Source organism: Neodiprion virginianus, chromosome 1 (genome assembly GCF_021901495.1).
Source record: "Neodiprion virginianus isolate iyNeoVirg1 chromosome 1, iyNeoVirg1.1, whole genome shotgun sequence".
Lineage (NCBI taxonomy): Eukaryota > Metazoa > Arthropoda > Insecta > Hymenoptera > Diprionidae > Neodiprion > Neodiprion virginianus.
In genome coordinates this window covers 27,824,489-27,848,300 of record NC_060877.1, presented here as the reverse complement: position 1 = coordinate 27,848,300, position 23,812 = coordinate 27,824,489, and the positions used below count along the sequence as shown (strand labels likewise).

The window sequence follows — 23,812 nt, the reverse complement described above, 5'->3', positions numbered from 1 at the left end:
TGTCAGTCTATATGATATACCCAACGAACAAATTTAACAGGAATATTATTCACGGTGAATTTGTGCGTGATAAACACTTTCGCTCGGTATTCAACGGTTTTAGCTCGTAGCCCGCACGTCGCTGTTTATTTATTTAGCCGCGTATACATATATGTACAATTCACCGGAGCCTTTATCTCGAGTCAGCGTTTATTCAACGCAGTTGTAACAACTGGTATGACGATTTTATTTGTCGCAAAGTCCGTAGATACAATTGCATGTATTCGAATACGGCTGCAGTGACGCTTGATTCCGTAACGGTGTAGATGAATCAGAAGCTCGACAAATTATCACCGATCATTCGTCATTGAGCTTCCAGGAAGCCTCCGACGATTTTCTCTGGTCGAAATATTTCTCTAATATTAACACTGCGATAAGAACCGAGGAGAAAGATGCGACTATCCACGTGTAAAGCCCAGCGTGTGACTAACGCTCAGGTACAAAGGTCCGACGATAAATTCCAGGTCTACGCACATGGGTAGCGCGGTCTATTACCATATATATTATATTTTCATTTGATTCCACCGTGATAAAGACGGGGACTCTCACTGTTCGTCCGCGTGATCATCCACCTTCCGCTGTACACCTAGGTACAAACATGTCTACCTAATTGCGTCGAACGATCGTCTCCGTCCGTTGTTCAGAATTATTTCTTTCCTGCTCGTTGTTTTTCAGGTCATCGCCTCGCGCAGGTCGAGGAGCCAAATGCCCGGAGATAAGATTTATTTACTCGTGTAGGTGTTTCCTGTACCTTTCCGTAGGTATATAATTGTATAGACATTTATAGCCCTGATTTGCCTGTCTGCTTGTCTACCTTCGCTTCGTATGTTCGAAAAAAAATACCAGCTCTCTTTGCGGACCGTATTCCTACGCGTACTGTGCAAACGGATCACTGGGAACGATCGATCGTTCGCGTATCGGTTCCTCTCTACCGGTTCCTCGCCTGAATCATTGACGCTCGATCTCACAGCCGCGGACTTGGGCCTGTCGGATGTTGCCTGGCACAGGTCGTAGCCTCCGAGGTCAAGGTGATCGGTGATCTCATCTTATTATTGCACTTCAATGAACAACATTCCATCGACAAATGTCTCTCGTTGTGGTTACGATTTATCTGCACGGTTGATCGTTTATGTGTTCATTCACGAGAGTGCGGGGATTTGCAGCTTGACCTGAAGTATGCGGTGAGCGAAGACGTCTGGTTCTAAACGATACTCTTAGATCAGAGAACGAAAGGCGTATTCGCATAAAAAAGAAGAAAGAAACGGGTAATTATGTATTCCTCGTTGTTGTTACCGCGACGAATTCCAACGCAGTTTAGCAAATTCCATCCTTCCGCGTGTAACACTGTTAGTATTATAATACTATAATACTGTATAGATTTACTAGTTCTTTCAATTTCAAGTTTGCGTTTTTGCTGAATCACATTGCCGAGAGCGTCTTTTGCTCCAACTAAAAACCTGCGAAACTCGCGCCTTAGTCATAGAAATTTGAAAAAATCATTCACCAACGTTTAGTTGCGCGGAACGGTGCAGTTTGTTAAACTTTTTCATTTTTCTACTTAAAACAGTGATTCATGCAGTGTAGGAGCTCTAAGTTGACACAGTGAAGCATGCCGGTGGCGCCGACGTCGAGCGTCGAGAGGTAGTCTCTGGTGATCGGTGACCTCATCTTCCGCCCGATGAGCGTCGACTATCTCGCTGCGTACGTTTTATCCTGACGAATAATAATGATAACATCAACAGGAATAATAATAACAACAGTGACAAAGGATGACTGCGGGTTTCGGGGGGCGGATGTGACGCGTAGGAATGTGGTTTAGCTGTTAGACAGGACGGCGCGTTGGGAGATAAGAAATTTTGCAAAAAATGCGAACAGCCCCCTGTCCCAACCTCTCGAGCGCCGGTGTTACTCGCCCACATCGCGCGATATACATATTCTTTGTTTCGCTAGCGATGTCTTTTCTTTTCTTTTCCTTTCTTTCCTACCAAATACCTAATTGTACGAAGACGCCCGTTCTGCCGCGTTCTTTGTACTTGTAAGCCAAGGTGCGAAATACCTCGGGTCAATGTTTTGCTTTGATAACTAACTAAATCCTCGATCCCTGAGGCGGAATTCCTAGGAAGTTTCGATAGTTGTATCTGATCTTTATAGATATCTACTCGTGGTCTATACCTGGCTGACAATCTCACTGCGGAATTTCTTCTCGGCAGATGTGGTCACGTATATGTGTATAATGTATATGCATATGTATATGTATAATACATAGCGTTAACCTACGTGCGACGCGAAACCTCTGATAACGCACCCTGACGTTGAATCAACATTGCGAGATACTATCCTTTGTCTCGGAAAAAAATATATTCGCACGTTTTTCTTTACGACGGCTATACCATTATACAGACCTGTAAGAGAATTCCGCTTCGTTATAAGGTCGACGGACAAAAAGAGCCTACAATGCTTCTCACAATCGGAATATTATGCCGGCAGTTATTGTCTTCATCAACGGCGCTGAGATCGAGGTACATGGGAAACGCGAGTTCAATGTGAGTCGAGCGTGATCGGAATTCACGAGGTGTTACCAGAAGTTTTAATATCCACCAGGTACACCGTCGTTTAATTATGAATAATTAATCGGTGCAGGAACAAAGAATCTTCCCAACAACTTGAGCTGCCGTATCATTTTCTTCTTTCGCATGTTACAGACATTGCGTGAGACGAGCGTTTGATTTTTTTTTTTTTTTTTTTTGTCGAAAGGCTTCCGTCTATCCGACAGATCGAAAGGTTCACGGTTCGATCTCAAAGAGTGCAAGGTTTAAGGTATCGCGTTACAACTCGGGCGCCTGGATTCTAATCCTCTGATTTCCCCGTGTCGATAGAAAGGCAAACTCGGCAATAAAATTTGCGGGTACGGAGCCAGTTGGCATATTTCCCACACCTGTCAGTCGATCCGGCGAATTTCGATGGGCGCGGAGCACGCGTGCCGCATCGTTTTTGGCGCGTGCAGATCGGGGGGACGATCGGTCGGGAATTTGGCGATTCTCAGTTGACCAGGGAATCGTTAGTCCGTTCCTTCGTTTTCTTTTTTTCTTCTCATTTACCAGCTGGAAATACACCGGTGTGGTAACGGTCGAAAGAAAAGGCGAGAGACGCGCGCGAGCAAGCGAATCCCACGAGTCGGAGGAAATATACACTGATTTCAAAATGGCGGACGAAATAAAAGCGATATTTTTATATCCGCGAGAGTAAGCTTTGTCGGCCGGCACCAGGCCTTCGTTGCCTCTATTAATACCAGCCACCGCGGCGAGGCGAGCCGGGGTTGCAACAGCGGACGGCCTCAACGAAGATCTCGAAGGAAGGGGCAGCCCCGGCGACAGGGGCGGAAAAAAGTGGCGAAAACCCCGGTGCGGAGATCCGGCTGACAGAAGTCTCCACGTTTTACCAGGACTCGTAACAATATTATTAACCCCGAATCACGGATGTCATCTCGTTCCGCGTCTAAACGATATCGCGTAAACTTCCAGGGTACAAATGCTCGGGAATTAAATATTTACACATGCCGTGCGTAGGTTGACGAACGAATTCTCCGATTGATTTTTTTACAGAACGAACTGTATTATATCAGGCGTGAAAGAAATGGACCGTTGGTTCCAACCTTTTTTCACACTCCGTAGCTACGTTTGGAAAAAAAGACACGTTGGACGTACTCGTTGGTCGGCGAGGATTGAAAGGGACAATGTTCCTCCTTGAAACACCTTGAGAATCAGGCTCAACGAACGGCTGCAGGTGAAGGCGCGCTGAATGCGGTCCGTAGACTGCAGCCAGACGACAACGACGATCGGAGCAAATGAGACGTAAACTAATTGATCTCCGTCCGGCCACTGATTTAGCCTGATACCAATACGAGTCGGCCCGTTACAAATCGGTGTAAAACTTTTCAAGAGCGTTGCTCGTTGCTCCGATGTAACCGAAAGCGGGTCCCGGCGAGCAGGCCTTGACCAGACGAGTAACGACCAATCAAGAACGGTTCCCTCCGATGACCGGCTATAAATCCGTCCGATCCATTCGTCTTCGAATTCGCCGTTCCTCTCGCGGGATGCAATGCAGCTTCGTCCGCGAGCACGGTCGTTTGTCTTTTCCCTGGTACATGGCACCATTAGCCGCGGGACTCGAAACTTGAGTCGTGTTTCTGCCAAGCCAATGGAGTCCTCGCTTTACGTTATCCCTCGGAGGCGGAGAGGGTGCAGATTAATGGAAGGAAGTCTTCCTTCGCGTAAGTGGAATACCGGTACCGTAGCATGGATCTTCGGAATGCAGCCACGATGATCCTGTCATTTTTCTGTAGATATGTACTTGACATAATAAACATCTACTTATCCATCCATCTATCTATCCATCCGACGGTCAGTCTCTCATATTCACGTCATCCCAATTAAGGTGCCTTTTAGCCATCCTTAACGGAGGTCGGAGGAAGAAGTCGCGACGATCGAATATCCTGTTTCACTGCACGCTCTTGTCAGCTGGTGACAACCCTGGGTCCCGGGCCAAGACGAGAAGGTTACGCCACTGGCACGTTATGCTGGGTTCTCTTCGTCGAAGTCGGTGGTGGTATATTCGTACCGTGTGCACTCGAAGCTCACGCAATCTTCCGATCGCGCGGCTGCCTACGTAAAGGCCTCCGTTCTGACCGTTCGCCAACACGCCCACGCACCTCACCTCTTCTAGGTGCAAAAACATGTACGACCGCGAATTCGAGAGCTAGGACGACGCGTTTAACGCGACGAACGCCCTTCGTTTCCCTGCTTTTTATCCCCCCTTTTGTTTTTCGACATTACGTCGCGTACGTTACGACGCACGTATCTCAAGGCGCCGTGTTGTAAAACGTATTATGTATCTACGTCGACGTCCGCATGTAAGCTCCGGTGACGTCAGACGTGCCCCCGTAGACTCGACGTAGACGTTATCACCTCGTCGTCTTCGCGCCGGTTTGACTCCGTTACGTGCTGAAATGTGGTAAAATCTTTTTCGCTTTTTCCATCTCTCCTTACGGGCATTCGTTTGTATTCGCAGATATGCAGGGACGTGATTTTCGCTCGGATCTGATAATCACGACGCCGTTGCATCGGTTCGAATTATCTTTTCTAGATCGAAAGTCACGTTCCTGCGAACGGACGTTGTATGGGCAGACGTAATTTGTACACGTCAAATGGAAAGAAATGAGAGAAAAAAGAAATGCACGAAATCATAATTGACGTTATCTCGTCATTGCATTTCAATCGGAGCCGCGGTTCAACGTCGATGACGTAACTGCTGGTTTGGTTCTACTTCCGTCTAGAGATATGCAATGTATACGGGTTATACGTATTAAAGTTCAAGGACAGTCTCTCCGTTTAAATGTCGAAATTCCAAACCTAGGGTCGCGGACCGCCACTCTACAGGGGCCGAATTAATTCATGACATCGTACCGATAGTTTCGACCTTCCAAGTATACCGCGCGTCAATTTTCTCTGCCAAAATCTCACGCTGTACCGCTGTTAGAAACGCGATGATCGTAAAAACCGTCGTATTATATAGTAGGACGCGACCCTGTACAAAAGCATGACGGTCGGCGGAATTTCGCAAATTTCACACTTCTCAAGCATGCAAGTATGCCTCGACGATTGCGGTTTCGTATTTCCTTGGCTCCGAGCAAACGCTTACGACGATGACGGTGCAGCGGTGCAACGTAGACGTTACATAAATTTCACAATAATATAACGAGAAGAGCGAGCAACAAGTTATCTTTGAAGATGACTCGGAATTCTTCGCTCACTCGCATATCGTGCACTCCTTGTGAACATGAGTCCTCTTTTCAGGGACTGATTGATATACACGGACGATAATTGAGCAACTTGCAATTCGATGTATTCCGCTGTCGTTCGTCCCAACCAACTTTCGTTCGGTTTTTCTTTCTCTGTCATCGACGATTCTTTAATCTCCGATACTTGTCGGCCCATTACAGCTCACATCTGGCTAAGGTTTCACCCTGAACAAAAACGGGCCATTTGAGAATTTTTCCTTCCTGGAAGGATTTAAATAACGTTCCGTGTGACAATGTTCGTAGACACAGACGTGAATACGTACAAGTCAAATATATGAAGCTTTCGGTGTAAATTTTACTTTTTTCACTGTCACATAACACGGGGGTCGTGAGTCGTCGCGTAGCTCAGTCGTAGGAATAGAAAAAAAACAAGTTAAGAGCCGTCTGGTCTAGGCTTGGATCCAGTCAGGATCTCATTCCATTGCTACTTGTATGTGGAACAGTAGTTTACGGTTACGGAGATGAGTTTCGTGTTTTTAATAACTTAAAAATATCCGGCACGAGGGAATAATTTGGTCAAGTTTATTACCATTTATAGGTCGTAAACAATTTCTACATATACCTATAGATACATCGATTTCTTCTTCAATACGCGCACGCCGCAGGGAAGAAAAGTCAGTCAACCTAAAAACATTGGCACTTTCAATAATTCTCGAAATATCTATGAGTTGCTGTTCGTTCGATCGAAGCTCGCTAAAATTACAGCGCTAAATCTGACCGTCCTTTCGACATTCGAGTAATCTTGCAAAGATGCTTTGGGCGATTTATGCGCAAGTTTGGAACTGGAATTGCGAATAATCTAATTGAGAGTTTCCCCTATAATCGATTCAGGTCTACTTTCAAAAAAAAATTATACACTAATTAGTAGCGACAACGGTATGGCTGTAAATTGTCCGACGTTCCAACCACGAAGGTTATTCTAATAGAGAAAAAAACAAGTAAAATTACCGTGTAAATTATACGTTATCGTTACGTGACGATATCGGTGGCACTGAAAATGCCAGAATACTTACGCGGGCGCGAGTGGGCATTACATTTTTAACTGCATGAACATTTTTTCTTCCTTATTCCTTTCATTTTCACGGTTCTCGTGATTTTGACAGTGACTGAAACGGACGCCTTACAAGAGCCGTTCTGTCCCAATGTATGACATAACTCATGGTCAATTAGGGACACGTATCGTTACAATGCGATAGTCCTATCGTGCAGCTGTATTGATACGTGAATTTATAGCTTACAGACCGCGATTAATTGTGGAAACTTGAGATCAATCTGCGTCGGAGAAAAGAAGACACGTGTATGAGGAGGGCCGACGGCACTTGAGATGGTTGAAAAGGGGTCATCGAAGGGTAATTTGGGTAGTAGTTCGAAAGAATTGACTGAAAAACTACGCGTGAAGATGCGTGTCTATTCATTGTAAGAATAGCACATCGTGCAACATTAATAGCCATGGAATTGATACAATTTCACTCACGAATTGTACCACTGCCCCCCAAAATAGCGTCGGGCTGAAATTGTGTCAGGTTAAATGCACTTCACGAGCAAAGCGACGAGTGTTTAAACGGTGCGCCTGTGTAACTGCCACCTGCGACGAGACACGTTTAATTATTACCAAGTTTTCGTCGGAGCGAATGAAGTTTTGTCAAAACTATTCGTTTCCATATCGCTGGACCGTTTCAATTTTAGACACATCGGGTGTATCTGAATTTATTTTTATAGTGTCTTCAAACAGGAAACTCGAGGGCGATCGTCTCCCGTTTGGCGTCGCGGCGCGTCGCGGCGTCTCCTTGGTACAGTGGTGATATGCGTTTCGCAAAGGCACCTTCTCAAAATAGCCATTAGCCCGCCTAAACAATTTCACTCATATTACATCTCGCGAATTTTTTTCCTGCCGCAATAGCTCTGCGCGTTCATCCAAAAATCGCGAAACGTAAAATACCGCAATTACGTTTTCCTTGGACTGAACGCGGATTATTTAAAATATTCCAAATCGTCAGCGAAATGTCTTTCAAACTCTCTGTTGTATTCTAATGTCAGAGACTCGAATTAAGCGCCGTGTTCCAAGTCACGTCCGTCCAGCCAATGCAGGCAATGAATATACATAACTAATCGCTTAGATTTCGTTAGTGCATCACGACCGCGTAACCTGAACCCCTACGAGTATTTGGAGTAGAAGCTGTCGCAACGGCTGGTCCGCTCATCTGAAATTTGTCGCGATATCATTTTCGCCTTTCTCTAATTGCGTTATATACCTTCAGCAAGTAACTGGTTTTTCTGCAATTCAATGGCGAAGCACTGTTTTGGTAAAACATGGAAGTAGTTTAATCTCATCAAATTGAACCTGAGCTCGTCTAATCTGATATACCTAATACAATTCCCTCATTATAATTGGCGGTTGTGAATCAATGAGCCGGTTGTTCAGCGAGAGCATGTCGTATATAACGTGCTCAAAGGCGACTGTTTACCAAATGGCATAGTCATTCTTTGTTTAAATATTTTTACTCGGATAGAATTAGTCATGCATGATTCCGATCTCACTGCATCGGTGAGACAACCACCCACCTTCGAGAATACAGAAATATTTTTACAACTCTAATCACAACGCCGCCTTTATTGTAACATGTATATACTTGCAACTGACCGTTAAAATAATTCATACGAACCGCGAAAATATATATGAAGCTTGTAAGAAAGGCACGTACATGTTTGTTATACGCGAGTGCTAGTGACAATGAATGTCGGGCTGGTTTCCACACGCCGACATAATTGCTTAGATAATTTGGCACGAGCACGAGTTGAAAAGGAAGAGTATAAAAACAAAAATTGAAGAAAAAACAACTAAGAAAAAGATAACAGTTGGCAACGAATTGTGTTATTCAAAGTATACAAAAATGTTGGCATTATTTTGCAATTGCGCAACCGCTCGTTACACTTATAACATTGGTATGCATAATAATGTTGAACATCTTATTTCGGTTATGCCCGCGGTATAATTTTGTCAAATTTATAGATAAACACCTAGGGATGACGAACGGTGCAGATACCTATAGCGAAGCGGAACGTCGGTTCTTCAAATGCCTGCATCGCGGTTTCTGGCGCGCGATATAAATGAAGCAACGCGTATCGCGTTACACAAAATCGCTCTTGAAACCCTTGTGTATATATTTATCCGAGCCACGCAACGGATTTGCGATATTATAAACAATGAATGAACGGTGGAATGCGTTAGTTGGATTCAATACTGCCATCAGCAGGTGACGAAATATGCTCTGTCATGAACTTCGAACAATTCTCTATCCATGTTTCAAGGTGACTTGTATACATATGTATACATTTATCGGACTTTACCGATTCAAAATATTGTATTGCCCGGGGGCGATTTACCGGACTATATCGGTAATGTGATTTCAAACTTATTTATAGCAGTGGAATTGAACTTTGAATTTTATGCAATCGTCAGCCGTCTATCAACTTGCAACAATTACATTCGATTCTCTGCTCATAAAACTGTGAACAATATTTCATCCGTTGTATGCAAATTGAAGTCAACGCGTTGCAATTATTTCACGACGATCGTCGATAGTCGTGAAAAAAGAAAAGCGATAATACTCGTTTCATGTCGGTGTATATATTCAAAAGGCAAAGAAATCGTTGAATATTTGAATTCGAACTAATTGTAAAGCTGAAGATATATAGTGGATAGTACTGCGTACCGATTTCCAGCAAAACTATGCGCGATAATTATTGAACGGAAAAGCAATAAAGAAGACTAACCTTCTGAACGACGAGAGGTGTTCCAAAATCCTTGCCACCTTGAAGTCGGAAGCCCCAAGGTGAATTATCAAACCTGGATAACTTGACGCTGATTAGCTGCGCCATCACTCAAACTTTTTAAGTAACAAATTCCAATTGGTGATTAAAATTTGTGAGAGTAATTCAAACAATCAACGAAAGAAAACTTGCGCCAAACGAGCATATGCAAAAAAAAAAAAAAAAACCCTATCAACCGATAATCCGACAAGTACTGTTTATACTTGTTTAAATGCAACGCGCGTTTTGAAATAAAATCTTAGAATTAGTTTATTGTAACTTTACGTTTTTAGCGACAATCAACTTTCTTCCTTTACGTTGTATGTGCGAAATGTGATTCGTGGGACGCGAAGTTGGTAACGAAACGATCGGGAGTGACTGTCTAAGCACCGCGACGATGTTCTCGAGGAACGCGAAAACCGGAGTAAACTCTGGTCACTCGGGCAGGAGCTCTCTCCATGCTCTCCAAACCGGCGACTCTGGCGCGCATGCGTCGTGCCGCACGAAGAGATTCTACCGGGATCTACTGGGATCGGGACGGCGAGCAGCCGGCGTTGGCATTCTCAGCATTTCCCTCCAGCTCTCCTTTGCGCTTTGGCTATCCGGTGCCCGCAGCTCCTCGTCGAGTCTACGCCGAGCCGACGTACAGACTTAATTGTTAATTGATAGCCACCGTAAAATTCCGCTCATTTGCGGTATCACTGGCTCAGGAATTTCCCGCTGATTGCTACGTCGACGAGTCTATGTTGTATCCGTTAAACGAAAAAGCCGAGAACTCGACACGACTGCGATTGTACGCCTTCCCCAGAATGCGTAAAATCGAAGTCTTTGCACATGTATAAATGTATAATCACGTTTTACCGTCAAGCTTTCAACGTGCGCTAACGATTACGAGACATTGTGCTGCTTCGGGAGTTTTATGATTTAACTCAACGGCTTTACATTGGAGAAAATGAGATCATTCCACAGTTGCCACGACCAACCTGGTTCCGCAGCGTTCAGCCGCACGGAAGCCGCAACGCGGTTCGTTTACTTCCGCTGCGTGACGTTGCTGCAGGAGATCTCCGGAATATTTCCTCAAACGTATTTCTGGGGAATTGTGCGAAGCCAGCACGCCTCCCGTATCTTTGGCATATCAATTGCCATCGAGAGCGAGACGAGTCGTAGTCTTTATTTCACTAGTTGCTCGGCTGCTGCTGCATTTCCCCTTCTCCAGGACCGCTGCAACGGTCACGAGAATGCGAACTAGTTCGTGAATCATTCTTAACACGTTTTGCATGAATTGTTGCAGGTACGAGGGGCAAGCCCTGGTTCTAATATCCTCGACTCAAAATGACCAGGAGACCACCACGCAACGGTTCTGAGCTAGTCAGCGATAGTGAGTCAACGCTTTCGCTGCACCGTCGCCTGTCTTTCGGAACTTGGACCTACGCAGGTATGCTAAATGATTGCGAATTACAATCCCGATGACTCGTTCCGCGGGATTGGAAATTTACTTTGTTCTATACATACTTGTCGCTGTATGCGCAGCGGTAATTCATGACGAACGTCACCGCAGATCGGTACGATGTGATATCGCACGTCTAATCGGTTTTAGGTATAATAACTCGATGATTAAGTTCAACGAACAGGTATGCCAATTCCAAGACGAAATCGGCGGCTAACGAAGCGATGTAGCTTTTTGATAAAAACAACTTTGATCAATCGCTAATCGTCTGTAGTTACGTCAACCACAAAATCAGTCAAATTTCTCAATTATAAATATCGATTTCGTTAACGTCGCAATAAGGACACCGCATCATTCATCCACGAAACCCAATTGGTCTCTGTGTGTGTTGACGATCGATCGTCGACAGGAGATTTCCGAGGTTTCTTTTAGAGGTTGAGTAAAAATAGCGGCTCCGTCTTCGAGTCATTGATACACACATTCGCTAAGAAAAAGGAAATTCTGAACAACATTAACGCCTCGGAATAACGAATACAAATTATTTTCCAGCTGCGCCGTATTCGCGCATAATATTCCGCGGTTCGAAGAAACTCACCGCGTTGCATGTATGGTTGAAGAATGCCAACAATTGATTGTACCTAGCACAGATTATGCGCGAAATACCCAATTCGACGTTGGAATCGAATCATCGTCGTTGCCCATTACTGAATCGAATGGATCAAGAATGATCGCGCAGTTCAGGCACCTGCATGGAGGGATGCATGTATGCGTGACCGGTAATAGGATTAAAATATTTCTTGGGTTCAGATTTCGAAGTACGTGAGACGAGTCTGAGATATGGGGAACACGGGGCGGTCGCGGCGAGAAACTCATTATCGGCAGACAGTAGTAGTCGTTAACCCCGGGGAGTTTCTGTCTAAATATATCGCGTCAAAATCAACAGCTCTTGCACGCGTGTCTTGTATACGTGACCGCAGGATATTACCTATGGTTGCGTAGGAAGCAGCGGATAATATACGAACTGAATGAACTTCTGGCTGTCGTGTCAATCTGATGCAGTGACGGACCTTACTTTTCACCACATTCCATAGATAATCCGGTTTACACTACGGTTTATTAACGCCTAAGCTGCGGATGAGGAGAGGCTCCGGTGCTCGTTGGAAATAAGGGCTGACTTGGCGACGCGGTGCAGCTTGGAATTGTAGAGTTTAAATTTAGTCGTTTTTACGGACGAGCTACAGCATCGACCGAACTACTCCTATCAATGCAGCTCGTATAGGTGCACAGCTTCATAGAGTGAGAGAGAGAGAGAGAGAGAGAGAGTTTGGCATTATTACACGATCTGAGCCGACTGCAGGCGCTGTTAAAAATAGGACTTTTTCTATGTGCTCAAATTCGCAGTCGATAGCTAAGAAGACTTGATGCAACAATACAAGTCCATGTAAATCGGTAAGTAAAACAGTGGCGAATCTTTACTCACGTTTAGGAGAATTCGTTACTTCGTTTGCATTTTTTTCTACTCCTGAGTCGCTAATAACGCTTGCGAGTGAAGAGAGAGACAGGAAAAAGGAATCGTGTATCGAAACGATCTAACGTTTTTCCGTGACTTGCGGTTCGAGTCCGGAAAATTGCGGTTCGACGGAACCCAGCTGCACACTTTATAGTACGGAGACTCGTGTATTTCAGGAGATACGTAAGGCCACTTTTAAAATCTACATTTCAATTGAGAAAATGAAAGTAGAGATATCCTGATCGTAAAAATAATAAATCTCAGGAAATCAGTTTATTTTTTAACCGATGACGGTTGATTATCCGACGACGAGCAAGGAAATTACAAATACAGCGGCTGGCGCAGAGTCTTAAAACATTTTATCCAATCAGCAGGCCTGCAGTATTTTCAATTTCACGCTTTACTGCAGCAAAACGTAAGCTTTTATAGAACGAAATAACGAACACTTCGGAAAAAACCTTGACGTAAAGTTATTAAAATGGTACAGGGTACATAATATTATTACATATGTATAGGTTGTTTTATTTATTAATTTATTATCCTTGAGAAAATCAAAATATTCCTAGCAATAAATATTATACAATAAATGATTTTATCATACAGTAAGTTTGATTACTCTCGAGTTTAGTTTACATTTTATTTAATTTATTTTTTCTTATCTGGTAAATTCTTACTCGAAACAAGCGACTCGGCCACTTACTTGCTGTAATTTATTATATTCGCATGGTTAAAATTCTATTTATTATATTATAGTGTTATGCGTAAAAATTTAATTATCGGTGATCGTTGTGCGCTCGGTAGTTTGATCCTCTATAACACTGGGAGTTGGTGATTTCTGCAACGGATAAGAATATGCTTGTAAAACCTTGCAATATCTGTACACAATACATAACGCGACTCTTGACGTTGGCTAAAAAATAGCGTTCTAATAAATAATAACACTGTCTAAAAAACCCGCGTTCCCAGCATACCGATGCTCGACATTCCAGGATGTGTACCAAGCGAGGATGCAGAAGACAAGAAAAACCGGGTGACAGGTGGCATGGCGCCGCGTTTCGGAAAATAAAGAAAGAATAATTAAACGCAAAAGGAGAAATAATGCACTTACGACTCGTTCGAGGATATCTTCCGCCGCGATAACCTTGGCTGGTCGAACCGGGATCCCCTTTTGCGGTTCTGCCTCCATCTTGTGGATCATTTTATAAGCCGAGGAATTCATCAGGTGGTCGTAGTTCGGCAGATTTGTTTTCTCGTATTTTTTGAAATTTATCCTGAAAACAGATCGACGGTTGGTTGAGAGAAAAATAGCCACCGATGCCGAGGAAGTTGACCCAGTGCAGTTTTTAGCTCCCCCACAGCGTTCGTATTCCGTAGGCAAAATTTTGCTGGATCACGTTGCCTCCGGTTTTAGCTTCGCGAAATACCACCGTGTGATTGCAAATATTTCTATTATTCATACGTCACATACATTTACACGAAACTGCCGGAGCTGTGCTCGTTTTCGGCAGATGTAGAGGACAAAAATACTGTTATATCATCGTCATACTCATACACATCGCCTATCTTTAAATAGCTCACCCAAGCGCTCTGCCGTTTAGAACTTCGGCTTGGGAAGATAAAACCTCGGCAATCATTTCGTCATTGAAAAAGTCATTCGGACACCTCCATCTCCTCCCGTAGGTTAGCTCGACCTGCTTAGCCTGGGGCCAGAGGTCTTTCGAGTGTTTTCTCCCCTGTTTTTGCTGAAATCAATATAATCGTCGATTCAACATGCTGCAATTTCATCAATCGTCGCTTCTTCGGGGAAGAGTAAACGTTGGGTAATACATTATTTACTTGGAGAACCGGCGTGCCTCATTCTCAGTATTAGTTTATTCCTTCACGCCTCAGGCAGGACAAGACAGAGAGCTTTAGGGCTTTTGCACGTGACAGTACTGATCAATTCACACTGGATTCGCAATTCATGAGACACTGGTGGCCCAGCGTACATATCTTATTCACAATCTATGCAGGTCACACGTTTCCTCAACACAACACGAGATCCGCTAGTTACGTACGACGATTAACATACGTGAAATATCGCACTCGTTTTTCTGCACGTGCAACAAGAATACGAAATTTTGATCGAATCGGTGGTTATTCTAGAGTATGGTGACGTGAACGTGCAAGACAGGGAAAGAAAAAACATTTTGTTAGATACCACGGACGTAACGGAAGTAAAGCTAACATCGTAGATGGTTCGAATCGGTGGATTCGGCTTACGTTGTTACATTGAATAAAAGGCTGGAGCATTCCGGCGTATTCAACCTGACAGCAGAGTGATTCACGGTAATTGTCAGTCGGATTCGAAATCTTTACCAAACAAGGTTTCTCTCTCTTTCCATTCCGCTGAGGAGAGATTCCAGTAAAAACTAGCTTATTGACTTTGGAATGATAAGAAACCGGCGGCTGGGTTCAACTTCGGTCAGATTCGAAGTCAGTCTGAATTGAATGAATGAACCGAGTCCTTGGACCCTTACGAATAAATCATCACACTATCGGTCCGTGTATTTTATCAGTAGGGAGAGTCCACGGTTGAGGATTTTTATGAACATTTAAGAGCAGCGTACGTAGATAATGAAATCGGTAAAGTGCAACGATCTGGATTCGGATGAAAGATTGATTCTTATTAAAATCGGTACATTCACGCGTGAACAAGGTGAGAGACAATGGAACAGAGGAAATTCTGGGACAAACATCCTTCCACGTGTAATAATATACCTGTAACTCTTGTATGAGTTGATCTTTTGGCGACAAGTTCGGGTCTGGTTTAAAGCTCCCTATAATACATTCAGTAAACATTGTTTAACTTGCTATTTTGGTATTCGTGACTGCGTGGGTACAGTCATGTATCACATGTATGTATTCAGTTTGACGAATGCAACGAAATATACTCACTGTCGGATAACGCTGGACTTGCATCTCTCGATCTTATAATCTGCGTCTCGTAGGATATGACAAATTTCTTTACCCTATCGTCCTTCACCTCTATCTCTTCTGCAGGCTCGACTATCTTTGGAACGTCGTCAGCTTCGCACGGTGCTGCACTAGGCTTCTCATCGCCGTGACTTTGATCTTCGTCTCTATTTTCCTCGACTCCATTCTCCCTTATGTCATCCACGATTTCTTCGTAGTGATGCTCTTCGTCGATCATCAAACTTTGTTCGTCCTCCACCTGTTCCGAGTAGTCTCCTTCGGTTATTTCCTTGGTCACTTCGGAATTTTGCTCTAAAATAAACAGACATTGGTCACCGACAGTGCGGACTCGAAACAAGTCGTCAATTGGGCCTGTACCTGATACCAGACGACTGCTACTCAGGCTGTCCTTACTCACTCCGCTGAGCTCCATTATTTTGTACAGTTGTTCCGAAACGATTCTTAAATGTGTTTCTATCTCGCTCGGCAATTGCTTAAGAGCGAGTAGTTGGCTCTGAACGCTTTCCAATTGCTTTTCGAGATTCAGCTCCGTGGTCACCAGCTCTTTCATCTTTTCTTTGTCGAATTTGGGCACAGATATCTGTTCAATACTTATCTCTGATTCGCGAGTTTCGCAAGTTATTTCTTCGGTTTGAACAGAATCTTGCTCGCCGCAATCGCCCCATTCAACAACCTCGGTAACTTCTTCGATAACTTCCGTCATCCCGTCAGCCTTTGATCCTGGTCTCGATAATTCTTCTTCGGAATTACAGACTGGGGGTTCTGGTGTTGCCGTTGGCGTTGGCGCAGGTGTGGTCTTCTAAAGTTGGAGAAGAAAAATCGTGAACTTATTTTTGATCTACAAGTGTCCGTGAAAAGTACTTGACAATTGCCGTATGATGGAATGTTATTTCGAAACATCACCTTGGTCAAAATGATCGTCTGTTTACTGAAGCGAATAACAGAATAAATTACACCGCAAATTACTCGTACTTTCACACGAACACTTTTCACAGTCTGAAGGATGCTGAGGATGATATTGCATTTAAATGAGTTTCTACACACTACGATTTTACCGGCAAGGTTATAATTTAGTGAACTCTTTTTTGATATTCTCCAGATATGAGTTTCATTTATTATTTTTCATAACTCGAATCTATCCCACATGCAGACTCTGATGCATCAAACCAATCATATTATTCCAGTTGACCGTGTGTATTTCCATATAGATGTTCTGTCCTGACGTCGAACTAACAATAAATGATAGATGAAGTACGATGCTAGTTCATAAACATGCCGTAAATAATATTCTTGACAATACTACACTAAAGTCAATCCTGAAGCAGTAAATTTGATGAATGATTGCATATTATAAATCGTCCTACGAGGTAGCAAGTAACGAATGATCTTCACTTATGTATGATTTAGCATCCGTTATACATCACCACCGTTCGATGAATGACACCTATATTTCAGTCTGAACAGAAGTTTTGAGTATATTAATAAGTATATCATATGCGTGGTAGTGAAACGTGATCAATGCGCCGATATATTTTCTCCGGTAATAAATATACTTGTCACCTTTCAAAGGGGCAACTGCAGTCGCAATTCGTTCGCAAGTTATTAAAACTGATTGTGAGTGAACTCGGTGTACGTATGTACGAAGCGATAACCGATGTAAAACAATCTCCTGATCTTTCAACCACTGAAGAAACACTGACACCGACGTTTGAAAGTTATTTGTACGCGTAAATTAAGCAGACCATCGATGCACACAGTATCAGAGCGTAGGCGAACAACTTCGTAAAATTAATTCCAATATTATTCGTCACACCTTCGAACAATACCGTTGGCACGAAAGACAGCCTGCGCCCTGAATTCGACTCGTCATATCGAGACTCGATTTTTTCCGAACAAATACGTTTGGTTCTTTCCGAAACTCCGATCACTTCATCTTCTGTCAGTTTGCCATTCGCGTTTTTATCGAATATCGTATTTCAATTAGACGACATCTTTCCGTTTAAAGTTATTTCATTTCTATCTCTAGTCTTTGATCGCCTCCTAGACTTTTTGTGGAATATTTCGATGAAAGTTAAGCTTTTCTTCGAGGAAATGCATTTCGTTTTAATCGCGTTATGGCTGGCCATTGGAACACCGATCTTACATGATTTCGAAAGAATACAGCATAACCAGGGATTCGCACTTTTGAAATTGCGCGTCAACAGACTTTGTAGCTGTGGTTTCCTTTTGACAAACACATCGTAAGCTTTCCAACGAACTGACTTTGTACAAATTTTAACCCTTTTTCGGAATTATCACTTTTATGATTCAAATTTTTACCATTTTTTGTGGCGCTGATACTTCCCCTACGAAAAATATTATCAATTAATGAGATGTATTTCCACACTAGACCGAATTTGAAATTATTATCGATTGTCAATTTTCGCAGATAACAAACTTTGAAGTATAATTTTTGCCTACGAACGATTTGATATTATTTACAATAATTTTTTTTACCATACTAATCCAAGTGTTCTGTTGGTTCATATAATTTACAATATAATGTCTTACAAAAAAAAATTTCTGCTTGCGCAATCCTTTCCACGGCTCCGATGTTGATTCGAACTCATCCTAAAACCTGATTCGCTAAAACCCTAACGTGATTTAACAAAGTGTCGTTTTTATCAAGATATTTCTTGAAATACCGATCTTTCCAGTAAATTCTAGTTTTTCTATTCGTCTTCAATGGTATTATCAGTGCTCTGTTCACCAAGGTGGCCCAGTCTTTGCCCTTAAAAATGCTATTGTCGAATTGTCGACTTCTAAAATACAGTTTTTCCACCTTGCGATTAGCACGGTGTGGCTTCGCACGTGAATCATCACAAAATTGACTACGATTCCAAAAAACCGGCCGAAATATGACAGATTCTTCGTAATTACTACGAAGTCTCTTCGAAAAAATGGAGTTTCTGAGGATTTCACCCCGCGAAGTTTCATCTAACGTCGAACTCTCGGGATTTTCCAGCCTCGCGAGCGTCGATTGGCTCTCGATATACATCGTTACCTGGGACGGCGGCTCCGGCGAAGGAATCGGGCCAAGAAGCCCTTTTTCTGTGAGCCGTTCGATGAAGCTCTTCTTCTTCTGCTTCTGGATCACGACGCGATATTGCTCGCCCTTCGGCTGTTCCGCTTCTGTCTTAGGCCGAGGCGGGGGTCGTTGAGGTTTCTGAAGGAAAGTTGTCGAGCGTTTCAGCTCCTGAACCTGGGGAGGGTCCGCCGTCTCGATTTTTTGGAGCTCCTCCAGGACTTTAGACTCTTTCAGCAGCGCGGCTCGGGGTCTGAGCTTTTTGAAATTTACTCTGGAAATGCAGTACCAGGGATTAAATAGGCGGTCATTTTTTCGTCCGAGGACGGAAACTGGAAGTAGAAAATATTCAGGATTCCAGTCTTACCCGAGAACCCCTTGTTCCGGCAACAATTCTTCCTCCTCGAGGATCAGCAGAGCTATTTCTTCGTCTGTTAAATTCTTATTAGTCACAACCTCGCTGTTTGCGTCCATAGGCTTGCTCATGAGTGCTTCTTCGTCAGGATCCACAACTTTCTCCGGAGTTTCGGACATTCGTTCAGATTCCGTAAATTCGGTCGTGCAAGATTCAGGTACGGATTCTTCTGGCACTTCCGGAGAATAGACGGGTTTTAGTTCCTCAAGCTAAGATTTAGATAAAAATGTTCAAACATTTCCTACGAACGAACTGCGTCTAGTGTGTCTTATTCTGTCTCGAAAAAATCGACAAAATGTTTATCAAAAAAAAAAAAAAAACAGCACTCACAGGAATATTATAGGGAACGATGTTTTCCTGTTGAATGGCTTCTATGACTTTCTCACTGTCTTCACTCCTGCAAGAGATGGAAATAATTTATGTCTGCGGGTGAATTTGCATAATCCGATAATCTCGCGCCGCGAACAGTGATAAATTATCTAGAAATCGAGAGCTGGGCTAGGATGTTACCTGAGAACACTCAAGACAAAGTTGTTTCCCGCTAATACCAAAGCTTCCTGGGCCCTTCCGTGAGTGTAACTGCTGATAGGCTGATCATTCAATCTGACAACAATATCACCTACTCGAAGTCCCATGCACTCCGCGAGGCTGCCTTCCGTTACCTGTGAATTAAAAATATGATGTAACTTCTACTGAGGGCCAGTTATTTATTGTGCCGTGACACAAATATTCGTTTGGTACATTGGGTTAAAATTTGGAAGCTCCCCTTGAACCGGATACCGCAAGGACGCTTTCAAGCTCAAACATTGCAGTATCTAATTATTGATGGAAGTTTGATTAGCTATGCCAAGAACTGATCTGTTCTGTTCGGAATTGACAATTGTAATGAATTGTTTTTTGTAATTCATTGTGAGAAAAATAAATAATTTTTACATTTCTGTTTGAAATACGATGGGGCTATGTAATCATGATTTGCGAATGGGATTATTGGTGAAATGATGAAAATACGTACTCTAATGACTGTTAATGGTTGTGGGAAGTCACTGCCACCCGCTAGACGAAAGCCCCATGGTGTGTTGTCGAACTTTGTGAACTTAATGTCAATCGCCATTTTACTCTACATCTAAAAAAGCACAGGCAGACATTCTATTACTAAACCATCTCTGGCATAGTATAAAAAAACCACAAATCAAGCATTACGTAACGGTTAGCCACTGCAGTCTATGAGAAATCGCATTATATATCGCTGTTCCGTAATCCATTCAAACTAACGAACAGAGGCTTCCTCTACGTATCACAAATTTGATTTAAATAACGACGACATAAACTGCACAGATCTGAAAATCGACAAGTGGAGCAGCACCCGGGAGAATTTAAAAAGGAAAGATCGTTGGCTTCTTGTTATTTAAAAATTCACGCGGTACACTTTTTCTTCAGTCCGTTCTAGCCCGCGTCCAAGTAATCACCCAGTCAAGGATGATTAATCTCATACGTGATAATTATTCCCACAACGGAGAAGAGACCCGTAGCGATGAGTTAGTCATTCGGTGATCTTTCGATACCTGACGAATCTGTGTTACGAATGCGGAAGTGACGACGCAGTCGCGGTCTAGGTTCGCGAGTATAACGAGTAAAAGTTTTGATGACGTGAATAAATATTGGTCATGATACTTGCCAGCGAAAGGAACGGGGATTGACCTGTAGCTCGCGGCACTCAGTGCACCATTTGGCAAAGTTTGCAGCTCACCAAATGGAATGGAATAAAGTACCGATTGCTCGTCTCTGCGGTTGCGTTATAGAGGCTCTCGGTGAAACGGTGTCAGTACAAGCTTTGCCAAAGCCCCAAAGGCAATCAATCGCTCGCCACAAATACCCACCCACCCGCGGGTCCCCGACTGCAGCTGATCGATTTAGATCAAGCTTCGATTTCATTACTCCTTTACTAACGGGCCGGAGTACATCGGGCGTAGACGTACTAAACACGGATCATTGTTACGCTTCTTACCTATGCTCGTAACGCTAGGATATTAACACGTTACACCACGAGGAATATTTCCCGTTCCAGAAACAGCTGATGATCTGTATAGAGGGTACTTGCACATTTTATTAGGCGAAATAAAATATTGCCTGGTTTGAAATGTGAAAATTAATGTTGATTCCCGGTTCAGAAGACCCCGAGAGAAGGCTTTGCGCCTCTGAAGAATCACAAATTTCATCCTAATTATGATAACACTGGACGTTTCAAATTCAGAAATTTGTTTTACTATTTTGTAACTCACATTATTATGTATCAAAGTTAACTATAATTTATAACTCAATCAGATTCTATGCTTAACTTTAATAACTTTATTTGTGACTTGGTCATAAGATTTTCAAGCTCATTTATATGCATTGTGTTTTTATAGAATTTCCTCCGAAAGGCACGAAATTTAAGAAAATCAAATTTTTATGGACAAAGTTAAAAATTTATTGATTCGCCGCTTATTATTATTGACTGATAATTATCTTTATCTAGTACTTCTGTAATATTATAGTGTGATCTCCAGAATACAGTTACACTGCTGATTTTAATTTCACGTTACTTTTATTAGTAAATATTCTTCAAAATTAGGTACCAGATAAATTTAATTCGCGTCCACAAAAATGATTTGTGATGGTCGGAGAATCGTTTTCGGCTTTACTGGTAACTCTAGATCATTTTATCAGTCGGTGGTTTAAAGACCTGTGTCCGGCCGTCGCAGCAGAAGCTTTTGCGCGAAACTCAAATGCATTTTCGCAGACAGAACTAACCTATAACGTAGAATTTTCTGCTATTCTTACAATTTGCGGACTATTAAGGATGTTTAAAAATCTCAGCTGCAGTAAAAAACTGTCCGGAAATCTGAGAGTATTAGCACTGAATAAACCCACAGGAAAGAGATGTTCCAGTAAAAAGGTTTGGCATAAAGATATATAGGTTATGTACTTTACTTCTGTGAGTAGATACATATAATATATGGATATTTTTTCTCTTGCTACGATTGTTAACTTCCAATAATTGCAATAAATCCTCAAATGTGATGACAGTCAAATTTTAGGCAGCACCCAATTACCTACCGAGGATATTTTCTGGTATTCAACCTACCGGTGACGTTCATTTGGGAAATTATTTAGGTGCGATACAAAAATGGGTTGAACTTCAAAACTCTAATCAGGATGTCATTTACAGTATTGTGGATATGCATTCCATTACTTTGCCACAGGTTTGTATAATTATTGCCCACATTTTTATGCCAATATTTTATAAAGACAAATAATCTCGAATTCTAACCAAGACGTGTTTACGTTTTCAGGATCCAAAAGCATTAAAGCAAAACATTCTAAACATTACTGCGACATTATTGGCATGTGGAATTGATCCCGATAAAAGCATTTTGTTTCAGCAATCTACAGTTTCTATGCATACTGAGCTTTGCTGGATTCTCAGTTGCTTGACCACTATGCCACGTCTAGCACACCTGCCTCAGTTCAAAGAAAAAAGTGCGACAGTAAAAGACGTTCCTCTCGGGTTGTATATTTATCCTGTCTTACAGGCAGCTGATATTTTGCTATACAAGTAATTACTCCACACATGCAAACCGATTTTTCTACAAAATTTTTCTGATGAACACTTCAAATGGCAATATTGTGCAAGGACTATGATATATTAGTGAAATTCTATTGCGACACAGTTTTTTTTCAAGATAATTATTATTCTTTTTCAAGTACTGATCGGCTAAGAGTCAATAATATTCTAGGTCAACACATGTACCAGTTGGAGAAGACCAACTACAGCATTTACAATTGGCTCAACATTTAGCAAAACTGTTTAATGGAAAATTCGGAGAGACATTTCCAATACCTCATTCAATGATCAATGGTTAGTTCATAAGTTCACGCAGTAAATACCAGATGTAAAGGTATGGTGTTACAATATATTTTTTCTCTGTATTGTTCGCAAGATTAATATTATTTCAGATGACAGCAGTTGTAGAATAAGATCCTTGAGAGATCCGACAAAGAAAATGTCAAAATCTGATCCTGATCCCAAGAGCCGATTACAATTAACGGATGAGCCGAAGGTTCTTTTAAACAAAGTTAAAAAGGCAATAACGGATTTCACCTCTGAAGTTACTTACGCACTAGACGAAAGACCTGGTGTCTCAAATCTTATCACCATTCATTCTTTGTTGAGTGGAAAAACACATGATGAAATTTGCAGAGAAGCCCAAGGTCTTGATACCGGAAGGTATGTCAATGTCATTAAAATATATTTAAAGGGCTCCTGAGGTTTATTGTTATTGAATAAAACAAAACAAATTTGTTTCAGGTACAAACTGGTTGTTGCAGATGTTGTTATAGAAAAATTAACTCCTATTCGTGAACGTTTACTTGAACTCGAAAGGGAGCCTCAGTACTTGGAAGAAGTTTTAAGAAAAGGTGGTGAGAAAGCAACAGATATCGCCTGTGATTGTTGGCATGAAGTTAGAGATAAAGTTGGGTTGAGTAATAACGTATTGTCGAGCGCGAGTAAACGGGAATTAGGGAAACTGCAAAGTAGCCTGTAAGTCTGCAGAAAAACTGTTTATTGTAAATAAAATATAATTAATTATTTATACCTGGAGTAGGATACATTATTCTTAAACACACTCATCTACATTAGAGCTCGCAGAAGA

At 42.3% G+C, this 23,812-nt stretch overlaps 3 protein-coding genes across 9 annotated transcripts in view; 1 reads left to right on the top strand and 2 right to left on the bottom strand.

Annotated features, from left to right (window-relative positions):
* The window catches only part of LOC124310264 (uncharacterized), a 32,611-nt gene extending 22,409 nt beyond the window's left edge, over positions 1-10,202 (bottom strand). The window contains exon 1 of the mRNA XM_046774077.1: positions 9,671-10,202. Coding sequence (XP_046630033.1) covers positions 9,671-9,775 — 105 coding nt within the window. The 5' untranslated portion in view covers positions 9,776-10,202. The remainder of the gene's footprint in view (positions 1-9,670) is intronic.
* On the top strand, positions 8,758-23,754 carry LOC124310370 (tryptophan--tRNA ligase, mitochondrial). Of its 4 annotated transcripts, none has more exons than XM_046774237.1 (8): positions 8,758-8,839; positions 10,998-11,141; positions 21,184-22,053; positions 22,196-22,360; positions 22,451-22,713; positions 22,895-23,016; positions 23,115-23,385; positions 23,467-23,754. In XM_046774237.1, the coding sequence occupies exons 3-8, from the start codon at positions 21,772-21,774 to the stop codon at positions 23,702-23,704; spliced, it is 1,341 nt and encodes a 446-aa protein (XP_046630193.1). In that variant the 5' UTR covers positions 8,758-8,839; positions 10,998-11,141; positions 21,184-21,771; the 3' UTR covers positions 23,705-23,754. The 4 variants fall into 4 exon arrangements, with proteins under 4 accessions (XP_046630193.1, XP_046630194.1, XP_046630195.1 ...); XM_046774238.1 differs by lacking the exon at positions 8,758-8,839 and adding an exon at positions 8,962-9,205 and having other exon boundaries at positions 22,541-22,713; XM_046774239.1 differs by lacking the exon at positions 8,758-8,839 and adding an exon at positions 8,963-9,205 and having other exon boundaries at positions 21,948-22,053.
* Positions 13,192-20,961, bottom strand: LOC124310363 (RNA polymerase II degradation factor 1-like). 4 transcript variants are annotated; one of them, XM_046774220.1, is made up of 12 exons: positions 20,794-20,961; positions 20,131-20,241; positions 19,629-19,780; positions 19,449-19,515; positions 19,071-19,327; positions 18,683-18,977; positions 15,997-16,438; positions 15,601-15,930; positions 15,424-15,482; positions 14,242-14,405; positions 13,772-13,934; positions 13,192-13,498 (listed from the first exon to the last, which is right to left on the bottom strand). In XM_046774220.1, the coding sequence occupies exons 2-12, from the start codon at positions 20,227-20,229 to the stop codon at positions 13,433-13,435; spliced, it is 2,094 nt and encodes a 697-aa protein (XP_046630176.1). In that variant the 5' UTR covers positions 20,230-20,241; positions 20,794-20,961; the 3' UTR covers positions 13,192-13,432. The 4 variants fall into 4 exon arrangements, 3 of the variants coding, with proteins under 3 accessions (XP_046630176.1, XP_046630177.1, XP_046630178.1); XM_046774221.1 differs by lacking the exon at positions 20,794-20,961 and adding an exon at positions 20,324-20,688; XM_046774222.1 differs by lacking the exon at positions 20,131-20,241.
* Positions 23,755-23,812: the final 58 nt, after the last annotated feature.

Bases quoted from the DNA above. Each gene is read 5' to 3' on its own strand.
- LOC124310370 (XM_046774237.1), top strand. From the start codon at position 21,772: ATGGTCGGAGAATCGTTTTCGGCTTTACTGGTAACTCTAGATCATTTT. The intron at 22,054-22,195 runs GTTTGGCATAAA...GTCAAATTTTAG, and splicing joins AGAGATGTTCCAGTAAAAAG to GCAGCACCCAATTACCTACC. The intron at 23,386-23,466 runs GTATGTCAATGT...AATTTGTTTCAG, and splicing joins CAAGGTCTTGATACCGGAAG to GTACAAACTGGTTGTTGCAG.
- LOC124310363 (XM_046774220.1), bottom strand. From the start codon at position 20,229: ATGGCGATTGACATTAAGTTCACAAAGTTCGACAACACACCATGGGGC. The intron at 19,516-19,628 runs GTAACATCCTAG...CATCTCTTGCAG, and splicing joins TTTGTCTTGAGTGTTCTCAG to GAGTGAAGACAGTGAGAAAG. The intron at 18,978-19,070 runs GTAAGACTGGAA...CTGCATTTCCAG, and splicing joins CCGGAACAAGGGGTTCTCGG to AGTAAATTTCAAAAAGCTCA.